Here is a 21,975-nt window from a genome sequence, read left to right on the forward strand (position 1 = left end):
TAGGGAGAAAAAAAGTAAGAAGCTAGCAGAGAATGCCTCAAAATGTCAGAAACTGACAGATATGTTCTCTGGATCGACTGTGGGGGCTAGGCCTACTACAGATACAGCAGCCATGTCTCATCACCGTGGAGTACGTCAACAGTGAGTGAGTACACTGGTTCACACTTGCATTGGTATACTTGCTGTCCATGTCACTTACTCCGCTCTATAGGGGGGGTTTACAAATGGTATATTCAACAGACTGCCAGCATGTTGATCGGCGGTGTCGGACCGATTGTGTTGGGCCGGTCTGAGCCACATGGCAGGGCCTAATTTTTGTCCCAGTCCAGCCCTGGCTGCAGGGGTCTTAATGATGTAATATCCTGTCACATGATGATTATCAGTTGATTTGATCCAAAATGGTGCCTTGAAATTGGTTGCTCCGAATGATATCAGTGAAATAATTTTTTTGTGACAAAAGTGATTTGAGGAAAGCAAACATTTCTACTTTAAAATCCTTAACCATTTAGCAGTATATTGTTATAAACCCTTGTAAAACCATGCCAGAATGTTTATATAATAGTTGTAATATCATTTTAGATATTTTAATGGCACATTAGCTGGTTGCATTTGTGTTCGGACGGTTGTACCGAATGACTTTTTAACCCATTAAAGAGCTGAAAGTGCCTGATATTGTAAAAAAAATCACCATAAACTCTTTGTGTATTCAATAAAGGAGAGCAAATAGTGTTAGTTAACATAATGTATACATATATATTAATTGTTAATTTTAGAAAATATTACATTCGGACACAAAATGTACATGTCACGTCATTGACCCAAACACAGTTTGTTAAGTTAAACATCAGACTGCTGGGTTTGTGAATAACAATCCCAAGCACACAGATGCAATACCACATGTCTTCCAATAGTGTGATTGTATCTACCAAGGATAAGCACATAACAACAAACACCATCTTTTTTTAAACGTCTTTCATTTCAAATAGCTAGGCATTAACGGCAGCAACACACTACGAGAGAAACGGCCTCCTCTTCCTCTCCCGGCTCTCCATGGACCCCGCAGTGGTTTTGAGGATAAGGGTCTCATTCCAGTGACCGTAGACCAGGCCACGGTCTTCCCTCTTCACTGTGAACTCATAGCACCTCTCAGGCAGCAGGTTCCCGATCAGAACAGAGTAGGCGGTACAGGTGACCATTCCCAGATGGCTCCCTTCCTCTGCGTTGGCCGGCTGCAAGAGCTTGTAGTGGATCTCAAACTTCTCCCGCGGGTCCTGGGGCGCATGCCCAAAGACGAACCAGTGCAGCTTGGCACTGATGCTAAACGCCTCTGAGTGGAGCTTGTCAAACACCACGGGCGTCTTGATGGTCAGTGACACCATGGGCATCTTGGTGCTGCGGCCACAGTCGGGGATGAGCTTGTGCTTGGGGTGCAGCTTGCCAGGCCTCGCCCGGGAGTCAAAGTCCAGCAGGGCCTTGTTGAGCTGGGCCACCTTTCCTCGCCACCTTTCGTTCTCCTGGGCGAGGGAGAACAGGTCCACCTGGTCGTCTTTGGACTCCAGCATGGCCTCCAGCTCCTCCTTGCCTTTACAGATCAGCTCACAGAGCTCCTCCAATAGGCTCAGCTGGATCTTCACCTGGCTGGTTCCAAGCTTCTTCATGCGTTCAAGCTTCCAAGGGTCTATGAGTTGAAAGAAGGTGGCGGGGGGCAAGTAGTTCTGCTGCTGCTGCTGCAGTTGTAGCTGCTGTTGCTGCAGGTCCTGAGCCAAGGATGGCTGGTCCTGCTGCTTGACATCCAGGTAGAAGGAGCACTTCTGAAGGAGGTCCAGGTGACTGATACGGGCCTTGAGGGCGCAGGGGGACAACTCAGTGGAGAGTAGCTGCAGGATCTGGTGGCAGGTGTCCATGAAGGTGGTCCATGAGTCGTTGGACACGGAGTGCTGCTGCTCACTGATGTCATTGCTTGGGCGGGTCACCTTTATTCTTTTCATGTTAACTGCAAAGTAATGCATACACTAAGTTGAATACCTCTGCATCCATTTTTCAAGCTAACTTTCTCCTCTCAGATAAGCCTGCATTTAATATAATAATATAATATGAATACACTTTATTTATATAGCACATTTTTAAAACATTGTTACAAAGTTACAAATGTACAGATAAAACAGATATAACAAAAATCTAAGTAGAAAACTGTAAAACATTTAAAAGAATAAAGGCAGCTTCAATTGCAAAGGCTAGTGTACAAAAATGAGAGATTTAAAAGAAAATACAGATATTGCTATCCTAATGTCATCAGGCAGAAGTCTTCCAGAGTCTATGGGCCCTAATGGCAAAGGCACGGACACCTTTTGTCTTCAGTCCGGATCGGCCAGAAGGCCCTGCCATTGAAGCTTAAAAGTTATTAGTAAAATCTTTAAATAAATTAACAGATAACCAGTGTAGAGAGGCTAAAATTGGTGTGGTGTGGTCTCTTTTCCTAGTTTGGTTAAAAGCCTAGTTGCTGCATTCTTGGCCTGTGAGGAGAACGTTTTACTGAGGGAAGAATAGAGAGAGTTCTAATAATCTAAACAAGATGAGATTACTTTTTGAGATGACTTTTTCTAGATTGGCAAATGACAAGAAAGGCTGTATTTTGGAAATGTTTCTCAACTGATAAAAAAGATGACTGTACAACTGTTTTGAGTTTTGAGCTAAGACTGTTTTGCTGTTTTGCTACCGTGGAGGTAGGAGGACCAAATATGTGACGTGACGTCATCGAAGTGCGAAACGGGCGCAAAGTGCGAATGCCTTAAATCTGCGTTCAAAGTTTTTCAATGCAAAAAATCTGATTTACTTTTTTTGTAATAAGACGCAACTTGAAGTTGTGAAGTACCCACTGGTTATTTTTTCGAGCAGTTTTCATTTAATTAAATACGTGTAATAAGTCTTCAAAATAAGCTTGTTTTATGAGATGAGTTTGAGAAGCTTGGGGGCGGGAACGTGAGCCCAGCTAAGAACAACAATCGGTGTGAATGGCTGTGAGCTCAATCGATGTAGCCAATAGCTGGGCGAGGGGGAGGGATAAAAAGACACATGCAGGAAGCAGCGAGCTGCTCTGTTTACACCAGAATGTTTTCGACCAGACTCTAAGAAGGTAAGATCGTCTATGTATGTACATGCCTTTGTTAGTTAAGTTAGTTGTTAGTTACTAGTTGAAACCAGTGTGTTCGTGTATTTAGACATTTCTTTATTATTACCCACGAGCAACTAACTGAAACCAGTTCAGTCTGTAAGCTAAAGATTGTTAGCATGCTAGCATTGTAGCTCGGTATTCTGTCTATGTTGTAAATACGGTTAGTAACATAGTATGTCTACGTTGTAAAAGTTGTAAGACTCATGTTCAGTGTGTAATACTGGAATACTGTAACATGTCAAGTGTAATAGATTACAGAAATGTTAAAAGTTTAAAAACATGTGCTTTCTTTGTTAGAACCGAGCTAGCCGCTAGTTGGCTAATGCCAAACACAATGTAATGTTTTTCTTCTCTTCACACCAAGTTTGGCCCCGACTGGTGCTTTGGCCTTATCAAGCAGTGCTTCAGGAAGACCAGAGTGGACACTTTGGATGACATTGTTAAAGTCGTGAGGGCCAGCTCTCCAGTGAAACACGTCAACATCCCCCAGCTTGTAGGCCTGGAGAATGGCACCTGCTGGTTCAAACCTACGACTGGCAAAAGCATCTGGGTGGCTACTTTCGAAAGCTCCCACAGATTAAGAGTTACCATCACTTCAGGTAATTCATTGTCATGTATTTACCTATTTCATTTTATGAACATAGTATGGCGGTCATATAATATCATTGTGGGCAATCATTTAATGCATTGTCTTCATTCTGTTGCAGCTTTGATGCTCGGAAACCTGGCGTGGTTATAGCCTGGGAATACGACGGGGCAGTACCAGTCGAGTTTCAGCTACTGAAACACACTGATGTCAAGCCCCCCAGAGGTGATCTTCCTGTGCAAGCCCCACCCGGACCCCCCCCCCGGACCCCCCACCCGGACTTGCTAACTTTAGTTGTTTTCTTTGTTTATCCTCGCTCCCCAAAGGAACCTGCCTCCCCTGCCTAGACCCCCTGCCTGCCTATCGACTACGTCTCCTGCCTATGTCCCTGCCTGCCTGCCGACTACTCCTCCTGCCTAACCCCCTGCCTGCCTGCCGACTAATCCTCCTGCCTAACCCCCCCTGCCTGCCTGCCGACTATTCCCCCTCTCTGCTCTGGACTGGTTAGTACACGTACATATTTCAACACTTCACTCATCTACATATCTACACCACACTAGTTTTTGCACGCTAGACACTCACACCCAGACACATAGAGTACAGTCCCACTCACACCTCATTTACATTTTCTAGTTCTCTGGCATCCACACATTCCCCCCACTTAGGGTTAGAGTAACTACAGTTAGAGTAGGTTTATTCTTTTTGTCCATCATTTTAATAAATCCTTTTATTGTTATTTTGCCTCTTGTGTCCGTCTGTTCTGGGGTTCTGCCACACTTGACTCTTTTTCTAGCGGTTAACATAACAGAATAATCAAGCCATAATGAGTCAAGGCAGAACCTCGGGGCAGACGCCCGCAGTTAAGCCCAACCCAGTTTCCCATTCGGTTGACGAGCTTGTTTCCGCCCACGCGGCCCGAGCTCGCGTCCCTCCAGGCGGAGTTGAGTAAAGCTTTCCCCTCCGTTCAGGGTAACATCGCTGAGCTCCAGGAGTCGTCCACCTCCGCCTCAGCTGCTCTCGCCTCCCTTGGTGTCCAGATGGGCACTCTTGCCTCTGCGGTGGCTTCCATCCAGCTGAGGCTGAACACGCTCCCTGGAGGAGCTGCAGTCCCTGCTCCCCCTGCTGATTCACCGGGGGTTCCAGCCCCCCCAGGGCGAGCTCCCGCCCAACCCGAGCCCAACCTGGTTACCCCTCGACCCTTTGGAGGGAACTTTGATCTGGGTAGAGGGTTCCTGACCCAGTGTGAACTTTTTTTTGCTTTCCAACCATCCAAGTATGGGTCAGAAGAGGCTAAAGTAGCCTTCGTTATGTCCCTCCTGGTGGACAAGGCTCTAGACTGGGCCATAGCCGTGGTGGGCAGAGACCCACATCTTGCCCAGGACTACGAGGCGTTCCGCCGGGAGTTTTCCTTTTTATTTGACCACCCCTCTGACGGCGCGGACGCCGCCTCCAGGATGCTGGAACTCCGGCAAGGCTCCAGGACCGTCGCGGACTACACCCTGGAGTTCCGGATCCTCGCCGCCGACAGCGGGTGGGGAGACATAGCGCTCCTTTGCGCCTACCGGCGGGGTCTGAGTGAGGCGGTGAAGGACCTTATCGTCCGGGACCGCCCAGGCTCCCTTCAAGAACTGGTCACCTTGTCCCTACAAATGGATGAGCGCCTGCGGGAGCGCCGCCAGGAGCGCAGCCAACGCGCCGTGGGGCCCCCTCACTAGGTCCCCAGGTGCTAACAATCAACACAGTCCTAAGATAATAAAAAATAAGAATGAGACATAAATAGGGGGGATGATGGTGGACAAACACGTGTATTGTTGGTACTCACACGCGTGTGTGATGTGAGAGACAATGTAAACTAATGATTCATAAGAAATTAAATGTATAAAGAACAAATAGAGTCAATCTGTTGATTATTTCACATGTAGACATGAAACTAATTTGAAAGTGTTGTTCTTTCTTTGTTGTCATTATTTCTGACCCTCTGACCTCTTCGACTGTCACGATCCAACTATCAGGGGTGCAAACTTTTTCAGGCAAAAAACAAATGTTTTTTCAGGCAAAAAACAAAAACACCTTTTTGGGCCATCACCAGTTTGCATCTCTGAGGGTCTGAGGGTGGGGGAGTGGCTTGCCCGTTGGCGGGTGTCATGAAATGTGCTGAATTCCCACGTGGGAGAAAGAGTGGAGGAGAGTGTGGAGAATGGAGGTGAAGGAGTTTGTAAACCCTTGTGATATTTACCCTAGGTAACGTTATTCCATTGGGACTGTGACCTACCCCATTGTCTTGTCCGGTTTGTTTATTTGTTATGTCAAAACTGAATGAATGGGACACCTTGCCCTATCATCCCATGCTTGGACTATCCCTGAACAAGGAGACAACGTGACCGGAGCACAACAAGACCGGAGGTAAGCCTCTCCTCTGCCACTACTTTACCCGGTATCATCAAACTGCTAGTGCGGCATGAAACGTTCTACAGTGTTATAGACTGTAAACTTCATTTTTAGACGTGGAACCACTTCAGATTTGACCTCTGGTGTCAGGTAGACTCTAGAATGATAGAATGATCATACAATGATAAAAATGATTAAAAAAAATAATAAAGTGATAAAAAATGAAAAAAGAACATAGTATACTTTTTTTTTCTTAGAATGATAATAATACATCATATTATACTATAGAATGTTAGAATGATCATAGAATGATAAAAAATAATAAAGTGAAAAAAATGAACATTGATCATAGAATGAGAAAAATTAGAAAAACAAATTAGTGAAGAAAAATGAAATTATGATTTTTTCACTTTATTTATTTTTTCCTTAGAATGATAGAATGATCATAGAATGATAAAAATGATTTAAAAAAAAGAATGAAGTGATTAAAAAAAAAATATATATATATAGTATACTGTGTTCTTTTAAATATTAGCATTTTCCATTTGGCAAGAGAAAGGCAATCCCTAATACACACTCGTTCTCTCCTCTCTCTCTCTCTCTCTCTCTCTCTCTCTCTCTCTCTCTCTCTCTCTCTCTCTCTCTCTCTCTCTCTCTCTCTCTCTCTCTCTCTCTCTCTCACACACCATCCCCATCTGATGCTGTAAACGGATCAATGACGGATAAGGTTTTCAGAAGTGCAAAAAGTTAAATAACACATTTTCCATTAATAATATATTTTATATTTTTTGCACCCAAAGATGTGCAAATAGGACTAACATAGATTGTCATCATTCGGTACAACCATTATATTTATATTTAACCAGATTTCTGGTTGTACCGAATTATTTTCTTCAAGTAAACAGTTAAAACAGGCACATCACCTATGTGAGAACTTGAGCTTGAACTTAGCAATATAAGAATTCATATTAAATATATCTTTCTAACATATTTAAACATTTCCAGTGTGTTTTAGCGGTTGTACCGAATGATGTGATATTTGAGGATATTCATTACGGGGAGCGGAAAAGAGCATTTATCAAACATTTAAGAGAGAGCTGGCTACTTTTCTTCTCACCCAGAGGGTCTGCTGCAGGCACCGCTGGACTGGCCATACAATCTACCTGCCCACTGGCAGGTCGGCCGCGCTAGTTTTGGGCCGGTCGGGCCGGTCGGGCTGCCCCCCCCCCCAATTTCTTTTAAATAAACATGTTTAATATATATATATAAAACTAGCGAGGCCGACCCCAAACTAGCGCGGCCCAAAATAGCACGGCATCAACTAGCGCTGAATCAAGCGGCGGCCCCCATTTATACTAACACATGGGCTGGCCCAATCACATGCTTAGGCCCTGCTGTCCATCGGCCCCCTCCCCCACTCTGATCCCTCGGCCGACAACCCAAGTGCAGTGTCATGTTTGTAGATAAGATAGTGAAAGGGGGTGCCCAGAAAATTAGGGAGAAAAAAAGTAAGAAGCTAGCAGAGAATGCCTCAAAATGTCAGAAACTGACAGATATGTTCTCTGGATCGACTGTGGGGGCTAGGCCTACTACAGATACAGCAGCCATGTCTCATCACCGTGGAGTACGTCAACAGTGAGTGAGTACACTGGTTCACACTTGCATTGGTATACTTGCTGTCCATGTCACTTACTCCGCTCTATAGGGGGGGTTTACAAATGGTATATTCAACAGACTGCCAGCATGTTGATCGGCGGTGTCGGACCGATTGTGTTGGGCCGGTCTGAGCCACATGGCAGGGCCTAATTTTTGTCCCAGTCCAGCCCTGGCTGCAGGGGTCTTAATGATGTAATATCCTGTCACATGATGATTATCAGTTGATTTGATCCAAAATGGTGCCTTGAAATTGGTTGCTCCGAATGATATCAGTGAAATATTTTTTTTGTGACAAAAGTGATTTGAGGAAAGCAAACATTTCTACTTAAAAATCCTTAACCATTTAGCAGTATATTGTTATAAACCCTTGTAAAACCATGCCAGAATGTTTATATAATAGTTGTAATATCATTTTAGATATTTTAATGGCACATTAGCTGGTTGCATTTGTGTTCGGACGGTTGTACCGAATGACTTTTTAACCCATTAAAGAGCTGAAAGTGCCGGATATTGTAAAAAATCACCATAAACTCTTTGTGTATTCAATAAAGGAGAGCAAATAGTGTTAGTTAACATAATGTATACATATATATTAATTGTTAATTTTAGAAAATATTAAATTCGGACACAAAATGTACATGTCACGTCATTGACCCAAACACAGTTTGTTAAGTTAAACATCAGACTGCTGGGTTTGTGAATAACAATCCCAAGCACACAGATGCAATACCACATGTCTTCCAATAGTGTGATTGTATCTACCAAGGATAAGCACATAACAACAAACACCATCTTTTTTTAAACGTCTTTCATTTCAAATAGCTAGGCATTAACGGCAGCAACACACTACGAGAGAAACAGCCTCCTCTTCCTCTCCCGGCTCTCCATGGACCCCGCAGTGGTTTTGAGGATAAGGGTCTCATTCCAGTGACCGTAGACCAGGCCACGGTCTTCCCTCTTCACTGTGAACTCATAGCACCTCTCAGGCAGCAGGTTCCCGATCAGAACAGAGTAGGCGGTACAGGTGACCATTCCCAGATGGCTCCCTTCCTCTGCGTTGGCCGGCTGCAAGAGCTTGTAGTGGATCTCAAACTTCTCCCGCGGGTCCTGGGGCGCATGCCCAAAGACGAACCAGTGCAGCTTGGCACTGATGCTAAACGCCTCTGAGTGGAGCTTGTCAAACACCACGGGCGTCTTGATGGTCAGTGACACCATGGGCATCTTGGTGCTGCGGCCACAGTCGGGGATGAGCTTGTGCTTGGGGTGCAGCTTGCCAGGCCTCGCCCGGGAGTCAAAGTCCAGCAGGGCCTTGTTGAGCTGGGCCACCTTTCGTTCTCCTGGGCGAGGGAGAACAGGTCCACCTGGTCGTCTTTGGACTCCAGCATGGCCTCCAGCTCCTCCTTGCCTTTACAGATCAGCTCACAGAGCTCCTCCAATAGGCTCAGCTGGATCTTCACCTGGCTGGTTCCAAGCTTCTTCATGCGTGCAAGCTTCCAAGGGTCTATGAGTTGAAAGAAGGTGGCGGGGGGCAAGTAGTTCTGCTGCTGCTGCTGCAGTTGTAGCTGCTGTTGCTGCAGGTCCTGAGCCAAGGATGGCTGGTCCTGCTGCTTGACATCCAGGTAGAAGGAGCACTTCTGAAGGAGGTCCAGGTGACTGATACGGGCCTTGAGGGCGCAGGGGGACAACTCGGTGGAGAGTAGCTGCAGGATCTGGTGGCGGGTGTCCATGAAGGTGGTCCATGAGTCGTTGGACACGGAGTGCTGCTGCTCACTGATGTCATTGCTTGGGCGGGTCACCTTTATTCTTTTCATGTTAACTGCAAAGTAATGCATACACTAAGTTGAATACCTCTGCATCCATTTTTCAAGCTAACTTTCTCCTCTCAGATAAGCCTGCATTTAATATAATAATATAATATGAATACACTTTATTTATATAGCACATTTTAAAAACATTGTTACGAAGTTACACATGTACAGATAAAACAGATATAACCAAAATCTAATTAGAAAACTGTAAAACACATTTAAAAGAATAAAGGCAGCTTCAATTGCAAAGGCTAGTGTACAAAAATGAGAGATTTAAAAGAAAATACAGATATTGCTATCCTAATGTCATCAGGCAGAAGTCTTCCAGAGTCTATGGGCCCTAATGGCAAAGGCACGGACACCTTTTGTCTTCAGTCCGGATCGGCCAGAAGGCCCTGCCTGAGGGGCTTATGCTGCATTGAGGCTTGAAAGTTATCAGTAAAATCTTTAAATAAATTAACAGGTAACCAGTGTAGAGAGGCTACAATTGGTGTGGTGTGGTCTCTTTTCCTAGTTTGGTTAAAAGCCTAGTTGCTGCATTCTGGGCCTGTGAGGAGAACGTTTTACTGAGGGAAGAATAGAGAGAGTTCTAATAATCTAGACAAGATGAGATTACTTTTTGAGATGACTTTTTCTAGATTGGCAAAACAAGAAAGGCTGTATTTTGGAAATGTTTCTCAACTGATAAAAAAGATGACTGTACAACTGTTTTGAGTTTTGAGCTAAGACTGTTTTGCTGTTTTGCTACCGTGGAGGACTGGAGGTAGGAGGACCAAATATGACTACCTAAAATTTACTATCATTCTGTAAAGAGTTTTGGGACATTCTGTAAAGAGTTCTGGGACATCCAACATCTAATATTTTCCAAGAATTCATTGAGAAGCCAGGAGGATTTCTCGTGCGATACAATCTTGATAAGGTTTTCATCCTCCTAGCGTCCCCCTCCTTTATCTGAGGGGGTTATCTGGGTTACATTCTTAGGCGCAGCTGCTAACTGTTGTTGTTTATTATTTTTTGGTCAGACTTTCCACTTTCCAAGGTAGGCAAACACTCTGACAACACACTGAAAATAAAAACAGTTAAGGTAAACAACATGTTAGATGAGGTGATGCAATATTAGGGAGGAGTACACACGTTACCTGCGCTTTCTAGTGCCGTCTGCGTCACGTAAATATGTTAGGTATATTTGCTCAGTGGAGGCTCCTCCATAGAGGTGGAGGAGGCCTGGCCTCCCCAATAATTTGAGAGAAGAGAGAGATTTAAAAAAGCAATAATTATATTTTTAATTTTTTATTTATTTAACAAAAAACATATTATTATTATTTTTATATTAATATTATTTATTAATATTATTTCCGTTTTGTTCATAAATCTTTTCCATGGCTAAAACCCAATATTGCAATTGTAACCTACAGGCCAGAATCCCTATCCGTTTCTATTACTCATACACGCGTGTGGCGGAAAAAGGTACTACACGGAGGCCAGGCCTCCTGTCGGAAAGTGGTTTCTCATAGAAGTCAATGTAATGCAATTTTTTTCATGGCAATATGTGATTGGCCAAATCACTGAAAATGGGTGGGCACAGGAGGCCTGGCCTCCGTGTAGTACCTTTTTCCGCCACACGCGTGTATGAGTGCTGTTCTGCAGGATAAATATTAGAAATGGATGAAGTATTGTTCTGAATTGTATGTTGTGTGTCTGATTGACATAGTGTTTGAGTGCTTTTGACATGTCATTGATTGTATGTAGTATGTTGTGGTGAATGTTGTGAGCCTGAGCAGAAGGGACAATAGCTGCTGCAGGCGGACCAGAGATTCATGCCAATTGTTTTGTTTATTTGATGACCCATTGTGCAGGCAATAAAAGCTGCTTCATCCACCATCCTGAGAGTGGCCCAATCCCTTCAGTACCGCCAAACACAAATTAATAATTTTTAACAAAGACAGATAAGAAGAACAGGGAACATTCCATCGCGAGTGAAGCGAGCAAGCGGAAAAACATTTGGCCTCCTCAATTCTGGAAGTCACCAGCCATGTGGTGTTTGTTGTAGCCCCTTCAATCACCTCAGCTTGCTTACTTGTGTTTTTTGTCAAGTGTGATGTTGGGGTACCTTGTCTCAGCCACGTGTTCTTAGAATATTTAAATGTTTTATTTTAACTAAAGACTTTACTTTTCAGGATGCCATGTTGCAACTGGCCGGGGACTTCAGCTGAAAATTAGCCGACTAGGCTAACGCTGCCTTTTTTACTGTATTTTATATGGTTCATGTATTTGGATTGTCCTCGATATAATAAACTAATAAACTAAACTAAAGGCACCAACCGGACAGAGTATGCGCTTGAAGCTGCGAAATCTCTTACAGTCGATGTGGAAAAGGAGAACCAACAGCGGGCCTCAATGCACCCCATACATCCGAGACATCAAGCACCTGCAAAACGACGGATTTTATCGGGTTTACGTCGGCGAGATGGAGATTTCTGAGGGCCTGATTACCGGGGGACATATCCGCTGCGAAAGATTCATCGCGAAATAACCACACCTGGAGCATAATTCACACTGGCGGACAGAGAGGATGGCCCCCCTGGAAATACAAAGTTTTACGCAACGGATCATGCTCACTTAAACCCTCTGCGGAAATATTTGAGGAATTGTGTTCTAATTTGAGTGAAAACTACGGCAAATGTGCGATTGTAGTCAACAATCAGAGCTGGAGGTCATTGAGGCGTGGCTGTTACTCTGTTTCCACGGGGTACCTTCGTCACCTGCCCACGGCCCCGGTGGAACTCGCACCGATGACCTGCTGCCCGAAGGTGGCACACACTCACGGGCACGAACTTCTCCAACTCCCTTTCCAAAGCGCGCATCTGAGCCCTCTCAACAACGCATGGTCCACTGTGACGTGGTTCGCAGCCAACAACCGGGGGAAATGCTCAGAAGCGATTTGGGACCGGGACACTGCATAAATACATCTACTGGACATCATTGATGGAGGGGGCTCTAAAGAAAATTACCAAAAGGAAGTGGGAAGAGGCAGTGACAAGAGTGTGGAAATTACGAGAACCATTACCTGAATGACAATCAGTGATAATGTATTTATTCTGACTATAAACATCACAGGAGCGCATTAAATCGATTGGAAAATAGATATTTAGGTGATGTCTGCAAACAACTCATTCATGGAAATTACATTAGAGAGGAATGGAATTAACAAGCAATTATTGTTATGCTTTCACAGATCAACGTGTTTCATAGGTAGCATCATTAAGTCATTATATTACAACACAGTTGATGCACACCTACAAAAACACTGTTTTAGATATTGTTAACATCATCATCCTGTCTGCTTAGAGTTTTACCTCAAATGCCTCTTGTCAGAACAGTTCTCCCTCTCAAGCAAAGCTGCAACCAGTGTGCATCCCAATGTTCCTCCCATCTCTCCTCTCTTCCTTTTCACTGAATGTGACAGGTGAAAACTACCCCCTCAATAATATGGCCTTAACCAATCCTGTTCTCAAAAGTACAGACATAGCGATGAGGAGGGGATGATGGATGGGAGATAAAAGGGAGGAGATGGAGTTGAGGAGAGAAAACCACTGAAGGCTTCGGATGCTCTGTGAGACCCCTGGTGTATATCTTCTATTGGTCAGTAGATGGGTCAGCCCTCAACAATCCGCCGCAGTATCGTGCCCAAGCCTCCCTTGGACATCTGCAGGGGTGTCTTCTCCTCCTTGTTCTCAATGTAAATACTGGCTCCATGTTCCACCAGCAGCTTGGCTGCCTCTACACGCTCCTCATCACACGCCAGGTGTCTGGTGAAAAACACACACACACACACACACACACACACACACACACACACACACACACACACAGCATTAGAAAAGTCAACAATCTGGATAAGATCTAAAAAGTGCGATAAATTGTGAAGTCCGTGGTGCCTCCTAGTGGTCATTTATCTACACTACATGTTCATGATGGTTCCTTATGACATCCCTATGAAGTGTCAGACCTGCCGCTCTCTTATTTATGCTAGAGCCTATGTTGCCCATTCTCAGTCATTGCAAGAGTTTTGCTGTGTATGTTGCTAATGTTGATGGTAATGTCAGTCAAATTAATTAATTAATTTTGCCATTTAGCAGACGCCTTTAATCCAAAGCGACTTACAATTACGAATTACAGGGACATTCCCCCTGGAGTAACTGAGGGCTAAGTGCCTTACTCAAGGGCACACTAGTAGTGGTGTGGTTTCAGGCGGGATTTTAACTCACAACCTTCCGATCACAAGTCCAACTCACTATCCACTAGACCACCATTTACATTTACATTTTTGGCATTTAGCAGACACCTTATTCCAAAGCGACTTACAATCAATACATTTGAATACTAAGCATGTGAATCAGCAGTCCACCACTACCCCAGTCCCCCCTATAGTGCACAAGTGTTATTTCCCACTCCAGCCACACACACACACACACACACACACACACACACACACACACACACACACACACACACACACACACACACACACACACACACACACACACACACACACACACACACACACACACACACACACACACACACACACACACACACACACACACACACACACACACACACACACACACACACACACACACACACACACACACACACACACACACACACACACACACACACACACACACACACACACACACACACACACACACACACACACACACACACACACACACACACACACACACACACACACACACACACACACACACACACACACACACACACACACACACACACACACACACACACACACACACACACACACACACACACACACACACACACACACACACACACACACACACACACACACACACACACACACACACACACACACACACACACACACACACACATCTCTTCAGTTATTACAGTGCAGTGTTGCCCTCTGAGTCCTGGATGTTGGTAGAAGCACTCTGCTTGAGCAGCAGCTGAATCAACCGGAGGTTGCCCTTGGTTGAGGCTCTGTGTAGGGGAGTGGCTTGCAGCTTGTCTGTGACATTAGGGTCCGCCCCTTTCTCCAACAATATAAGGGCAATCTGGAACAAGATCAACATGACTCTTAATGATTTTTTTTTACTATCTTTTAACTTTGGTTTAACTGTAAGCTACATGTGTATTATTGTAGTGAAGAGTTTGGTCTGATTTCGATTGGACCAGACACACAATGCTCTGTTCCCAGGTAGGCCCTACTGATCACAGATCACATACCAATAGGCTTAACCTACTTGGCTGTGGTTGTTGTATGTCTACTGGTGGGCAGCATAGCTAAAGTATGGCATCGGTCTGACTGACCCAAATGGAGACTATGACAATACCTCGTATTTGTCCTTGGAGGCTGCATAGTGAAGAGGGGTGCAGCCGTTCTGGTTGGCAGAGTTCAGCTGAGCTCTTTTGGAAATGAGGGACTTCACAATGTCCTCTCTGCCTGCAGATGCTGCTATGTGGAGGGGAGCCCAGGAGGCCTGGGGCAACAGATGAGACAACATCAATGTGATTTCAATGGATTATATAATGTTCTACAACACGTTTGATATCGTCCATTTGACTCTACCATTACAATGAATTGTACAACAATGCCATTTGTTTAGCTGAATGTAGATTAGAAGTATATCAGATATAGTAGAAGTGCATCAGCTATGTAGCTAATTGTTGACTTTAGCTTACATCATCTTGCAGATTCACATCAACCCCCAGATCCAAGAGGAAGTCCACAATGACGGTGTGGCCAGCAGAACAGGCCCAGTGGAGAGCACTTCTGTGGTCCTGCAGGTTGGGAACAATAGAAAGAGCGGGGATGTTGAGTAGATAACATAAAACTGATATCCAGGTTCAATGATAATTGAAGACCCTATTCCACGAAGCTCGATAAAGTTCTAAGCCTCGATAAAGTTCTAAGCCTCGAAAATGTTAGCTTGCGTTCGGTGCCATCAATGTGGCTCAAATAATTCGCTGCTTGGTTGAGCTCCTTCTGAGTCAGATATAATTAGCCTGCTCCCGACCAGGCTAAAACACAGGCTATAGTCATCCGTGCGTCAAAAAAGGCTCACAGGTGGAAACTAAACCCCGAACGACAGTTCCTCATGTGTCTTTTAGGAAATATTAGTTCCCACTTCACACGAGATAGATAGATTAGATAGTTTGACTGTGTGATAGATAGATAATTTGATATTTTGAAAGTGTGATCGATCGATAGATATTTTGATTGTGTGATAGATAACTTGATATTTTGAAAGTGTGATAGATAGATCGATAGATCAATAAAGAAAAGAGTGCAAAAAAAAAAAGAAGCAATTGTCTCAACTTGCATTGCTGTCATCACAGTGGTCTGGCTGGTGTAGTGGTTAAGGCAGCCGACTCGAGTTCCAAAGGTTGCGAGTTCGAGACTTGACTAAGTTTTTTTTTTTTTTTACATTTAACCGAAGATTTCATGCAAAGGTTTCAAACACCATTGTAATCGTGTCAGTTCTTGTAAATTAGCCTGCACCATCATTTTATAGCCTACATACTTTTTTAGATGAGATTTTACATTAGATTCAGACAACGAAATGCAGTAAAAAGTGCGTCTGAAGAGGGATTTGAACCACCGATATAAAATGACGAATAAATCCTGTGGCCGCGGTCGATACCACTAGGCCATTGTGGCGATATGACGGTTTGAAGCCTGCTGCGGATATCACCACAGTAGTAATATTAATTTATTAAAATATGAACATATAACAATAACTGGGGCTAGTATGACCTACGCATTTAATCGGTCAGCAATTTCTTGCCAAACCATTTCCCTCGCCTTGTTAATTGCGGCAGTATTGCACTATTTTACATCTTATTTTTCCGTCTTCATAAAAACCAATAATTCGGAATGCTGCGTAAATGTAGTACCCCTGCAGAGTGGAGTATCTTCATTTCGACAGATCGACACTTCAGGGCTTTTTATGTCTGCGTGCACGCGCCCATATCGAAGATTTGTAAGCCTGTCTTCTGTGAACACTGATGACACAAGGCTGATCCTCGTTCGAGGAATCACCTGAGGCTTGAATTCCAATCTCGAGTTGCCTGAGCGCCGCATTTATTTATAGCGCCGCTATACTGATCCACCTTTAGTGGAATGCCTGGTCCGTTTTGGAGGCGAGGGATTTATCAGTTAAAATACGGCGACCAGACGCCCCCGATTTCCGGGGACAATCACCGGTTTGGGTGACCTGTCCCCGCCAACAAACCGTCCCCGGAAAAGTCCCCGTTTCAAGCATTTCATTTCATTATTTTATTTTTTTGTCTTGGCTTACATTGTCACCGAACCTGCTGCCAAGGGTCCTACCCATGCGGTCCTCCACCCCTTTATAACGTCAATGTATGCATATTACCCGTTAATGGACGATCGTTACATTCAATAGAAAGCATTTCAGCCCCGATTGTTCCCCATTAACGAGCTCATTATGATTGAATGGAGCAATAACAAGGTCATTCTTCACCACTCAGTGAATTACATCCAAGTGTGGGGAAAGCACGCAGACAGTCTCAATGATAATACAATGAAATATATGCAGTGGGTGTATAAAGTTGTTTTAAATTATTAATAAAAATACAATACAATATACAGAATTTTGACAACATCATTAGTCTTATGTTAGGCTTAAACATTATGTTAGGCTTAAAGTATGAGTAGGGTAGTGGAGATAAAAATGGGCATAAAAAGCACAATAGTGTGTACAAATTCACCAGAATGCAGGAAATTAAGTGTTAAATCCTCTTTTTTTCTGGGGGAGGACCCCCAGACCCCCCGCTTGGTTGATGGTTGGCTCGTCAACCTGAACAGTTCTAAGAATTACTTTTAATACCACTTACAGTACACTGACACTAATGTTGAGAGGCACATTCCAGTTGTTACACTTGAGTATTCTTGCTTGTGTCTTATTGGTCAAAATAAGGTCAAAATAAATGAAACAGCAATTGTCCCCGTTTCTGTATTTCATCATGATAAAATGTATACATTTTTCCTAAAAAGTTGGAAATGTCCCCAGATTGCATGTGAGAAATCTGGTCACCTTAGCTAGCGTAGAGCTACTGTTGTTTAACCCGATAAGCTTTTTTTTAAACTTATTTGATCTATTTTCACTTACCTATTTTACTTTTATGCAACAAACAACAATACAACCCATACCTGGCGCCTACAAGGAGTATGAAGAGGAGAAGGAGGAGCAGATAGGAGAGGATAAAAGAGAAGTGATGGAGGCCCAAGAAGAGGGGGAAGGAGTGGAAGCATTGGAGGAGGTGGAAGAAGAGGACGAGCCAAAATATGGCTGGGCTTATCTCCCGGACGTTTGTCTTCTCCAGGTGTTCAGGTGTCTGAGGGACAAGGACCGGACACGGGCCACCTTGGTCTGCCGCCAGTGGTGCCACACCATGCGTTCCCCGTCCCTCTGGAGGGCCCGGACCTTCAGTTTCTCCGGCCGCATCTCCACGAGGGGCTGCTCCGAGCTGGATTCGGCCGTCTGCTACGCCAGTGTTTACGGCCGCTACCTGGAACACCTGGAGGTCCGTTTCTCCCACTCACTCAACTCCCATGTTCTTGTCCAGCAGACCATGCAGGCGTTCCTGGCTGCCCTCCGCAAGACGGGCGGACGCCTGCGCTCGCTCACCATCCTCCACATGGAGCTGGACCGTTTGGGCTGGGGCTGGAGAGTCCGGACCGGCATGGTCCGGAGCCTGACCTTCTACCTGCGGAGGGAGGGCTCTCACCTGGGGCACCTGAGCCTGCGTGGGGCATGTCTCAACCTGCCCGAGGGCCTGGAGGTTCTGGAGGCGGTGGCGGCTGCCCAGCAGCATGTCCATCTGGGTCGGAGGCCCGGGATCACCACCCTCAACCTGGAGGAGTTCTTCTCACAGCCGCTGGCGGTGTATAGTAGTCCGGGCTTCACACAGGTCATCAACAAGTAGGTGTGGGTGTGGGTGTGGGTGTGGGTGGGTGTGGGTGTGTGTGTGTGTGGCTATGTAGGCCCACTCAACATTGGGGACTCCCAGCCCTCCCTCTCCACATGGGAGAAAGATCATGCCCCGTGTGGAGTGTGTGTTGAGGCCCACCCACTTTCTGACCAGCTGGACAGTTCTGTTCGTCATCTCTCTCAGTGCTTTGAGAGGGATGTGCACATTGGCGAAGAGGTGTTGGATTTTGGCCAGAGCCACCTCTCTCACAGCCTGGAGCTTCATGAGGATGGGGAGGGGGGACAAGTCAATCAGGTGGAGACGATGGAGAAACTCTGTAGTGAGCTCCTCGACAGGAAGAGACTGTCGGACTGCACAGAGACTCTGCAAGGAGGGTTCTGCTCAGCCTGAAGCAGTCCGTTCTGCTCAGCCTGAAGCAGTCCGTTTGGTACACTCCCCCATGAGGTGATGCTAAAAGCATTAGAGGAAATACACCTGCCTCAGCCTTTTGTGAATATTGTATCCAGCGTGTACCAAGGCTCATTTCTCCAAGTTATCTGTGGGCAGCAGCTCACAGAGCCGATTGCACTGAAGGTGGGAATAAAAACTGGCTGTCCCTGGAGTGCCGTGAACTTCATCTTAGCACTCAACCAATGGAAGAAGTGGATTTACCAGTGCGCTCCTCTGCATGTCCGATCCCCAAATCCTGTGCAGGGATACGCGGACGACGTGCAGGTATCATCACGACAGGAGGATGTCATCACCAAAATGCTGGCACGCACTGATGAGTTCCTCCAATGGTCAGGGCTGGAGGTGAAGCAAGCCAAGTGTGCCGTACTCCATGAGCGCCGCAGTGGAGGCAACCGCTGGTATAAGGCCAAGAACGACAAGCCCCCCACCTTTCTTGTAATGGGCCAACCCATCAGGGTGTATTCCCGCAATGAGACCTACCCATACCTTGGCCACAGGTTTAACATCGCTGGCGAGTGGAGCGAGCAGGTCGAGGAGCTCACTACAGAGTTTCTCCATCGTCTCCACCTGATTGACTTGTCCCCCCTCCCCATCCTCATGAAGCTCCAGGCTGTGAGAGAGGTGGCTCTGGCCAAAATCCAACACCTCTTCGCCAATGTGCACATCCCTCTCAAAGCACTGAGAGAGATGACGAACAGAACTGTCCAGCTGGTCAGAAAGTGGGTGGGCCTCAACACACACTCCACACGGGGCATGATCTTTCTCCCATGTGGAGAGGGAGGGCTGGGAGTCCCCAATGTTGAGTGGGCCTACATAGCCACCAGGCTAGCCCACCTGCTCCACATGCTTAACAATGACGATGCCACCGTTAGAGAAATGGCCAGGGCCTCTCTCCTACTGGATCTACGCAGAAGGAAGATCCCCCTGGCCAGCGCACACCAGAACGACTTCCTCGGCTTCAGGAGGAAAGACTCTGGGAAACTGGATTCCCAGGCCAAGGGCTTCGGGGTCTGGTCTGACTGGCCGGATCTCAATGACCTCTGCAACCAGACTGGAGTTCAGCTAAGATGGACAGAACTTAACACACAGACTGAGGTCCCTGTCTCTGATGAGGTGATCACAGACCCCTGTGTGATTGTGAAGGCCGACATCACTGATTGTCGGAGACACAGAGACTGTCGGACTGCACAGAGACTCTGCAAGGAGGGTTCTGCTCAGCCTGAAGCAGTCTGAGATCAGGCAGCACTGGTGTGGACTCAGACTACAGGGAAAGCTAGCCTGTTTGCAGTTCGCTGACCACTCAGTCTCACACTCAGTGTATAAGAACGTCGCTGTTGGTGAGGATGTTCTGAAATTCACCATCAAAGCAAGACTGCAGGTATTACCGACCAAGTACAATCTGTCCACCTGGTATCCCCACACTCACAGTCCATTCTGTTTAAACCATCAGGATTCACAACACCTAGAGTCCATTGCACACATAACAAATGGATGTAATGCATACAAACACCTGTACATAGCTCGTCATGACCGTATTGTGGACATTGTGTCTGATACAGTACAAAACATCTTACCATCTAGCGCAGTTATGTACAAGCATGCCAGAGTGTTACCAGAGTGGTTTGGTTTTTCCAATGATGTTTTTTCCAACATCCCAAATACACCTGATGTTGTCTTTGTTGACACCAGCCACAAGGAGGTGCTGATTGTAGAAGTAGGCTGCCCCTTTGACCTGTACATGGACCAGACTTTCCAGGACAAGTATATCAAATACCAACCACTACTTAGTACGATAACCAGCTTTGGGTACAAGAGCAAATTCAGCATACTTGTATTTGGAAGTCTGGGCCATGTATATAAATGCACCATGAGGGGTCTGAGAATTGCTGCAATGACTAAAAGAAAGGCCAAACAGGTTGCCAAATTTTGCTCTGTCTCAGCTATTATTGGCAGCTTGGCCGTGTGGAGAAGGAGGTGTTATGTGTATCCTTAAGTGTTCAGTGCTGCTTAGCCCCGAAATATTTGATTCCCTGTTTGTATAATATAATTTGTGGAACCAAATAAAGTATTCAAATGTGTGTGTGTGTGTGTGTGTGTGTGTGTTTGTTTGAGTGGCTCCTACATACTCTTGTTTATTAGCTACTCTTTTTTGGCTTGTGTGTGTGCAACTGTGCATATGTGCCTGCAAACACACACATACTTTAAAACGCACCTTGATTTGATTTTGACCAGGTTCCGGGGCCTCTCCACCCTCACCCTCGACTACAGCTGTCTGTCCAACGAGCTCCTCGCCGGCCTGGCCGTGTCGTGCCATAGCCTCTGCGTCTGCGGCGGCGGCTCCCTCCGCTCCTTCACCTTGCGCTGCCACATCCACGAGCCGCACTTCCAGGTGATCTGGGGCGACTCCTGGTCTCACCTGGCCCGGCGCTGCCCAGACATGCAGGTCCAGATCTCTGTGGAACAGATCCTGCACCTGGGCCCTCTGGGTGGGATCCTGCTCAGAGAGATCCCTCTGAGGTCACTCAGTCTCACCAGCGGCTACTTCAGTCAACAGAACTGGAGCGCTAAGCCAGCTCTGAGCAGCTTGGTGCCCTGGTACAGCAACTGTCTACAGGTAAGGGGATTGGGAGGGCTCCATAGAAATAGAATGAGTAGAATACTCATAATGATAATACTGCTAGACTTTGTTAGACTTTGATTGCTGCTTTTATGACATGGTTTTATGTATTTGTTTTGCTTTTGTTGTTGTTGTTTTTTTGTTTTTTAAAAAAAAGCGCTTTATAAATGTTATCAATTATAAGCATTATTATTATTCTTAGAATGGACATGGTCCCTCAAACCGACAAGGCATTGTTATATATAGTTGCTAGGGTAACCATTATTGCTGCAGGTGTAGAACACAGAGA

At 45.5% G+C, this 21,975-nt stretch overlaps 3 protein-coding genes across 3 annotated transcripts in view; 2 read left to right on the forward strand and 1 right to left on the reverse strand.

Moving 5' to 3' along the window:
• Window positions 1-21,975, forward strand: part of LOC308164231 (F-box only protein 39-like) — a gene marked incomplete at both ends in the record, with an annotated part of 185,236 nt that overhangs the window by 161,776 nt on the left and 1,485 nt on the right. The window contains 2 exons of the mRNA XM_080538373.1: window positions 18,374-18,609; window positions 21,302-21,683. Of these exons, the coding sequence (XP_080394499.1) occupies window positions 18,374-18,609; window positions 21,302-21,683 (618 nt within the window). The remainder of the gene's footprint in view (window positions 1-18,373; window positions 18,610-21,301; window positions 21,684-21,975) is intronic.
• Window positions 11,943-12,695, forward strand: LOC308164552 (uncharacterized protein C21orf140 homolog; the record flags this gene model as incomplete). Its single annotated transcript, XM_080538621.1, is given in 4 exon segments — window positions 11,943-12,104; window positions 12,106-12,566; window positions 12,568-12,661; window positions 12,663-12,695. Coding segments are annotated over 4 exon segments (750 nt in total).
• On the reverse strand, window positions 13,266-18,132 carry LOC308163491 (uncharacterized protein; the record flags this gene model as incomplete). Its single annotated transcript, XM_080537671.1, has 7 exons — window positions 13,266-13,419; window positions 14,549-14,715; window positions 14,995-15,141; window positions 15,344-15,442; window positions 16,789-16,878; window positions 17,838-17,844; window positions 17,996-18,132. The coding sequence occupies 7 exons, from the start codon at window positions 18,130-18,132 to the stop codon at window positions 13,266-13,268; spliced, it is 801 nt and encodes a 266-aa protein (XP_080393797.1).

The sequence above is a fragment of the Nansenia antarctica genome (assembly GCF_963989245.1).
Source record: "Nansenia antarctica genome assembly, chromosome: 8".
Taxonomy (NCBI): domain Eukaryota; kingdom Metazoa; phylum Chordata; class Actinopteri; order Argentiniformes; family Microstomatidae; genus Nansenia; species Nansenia antarctica.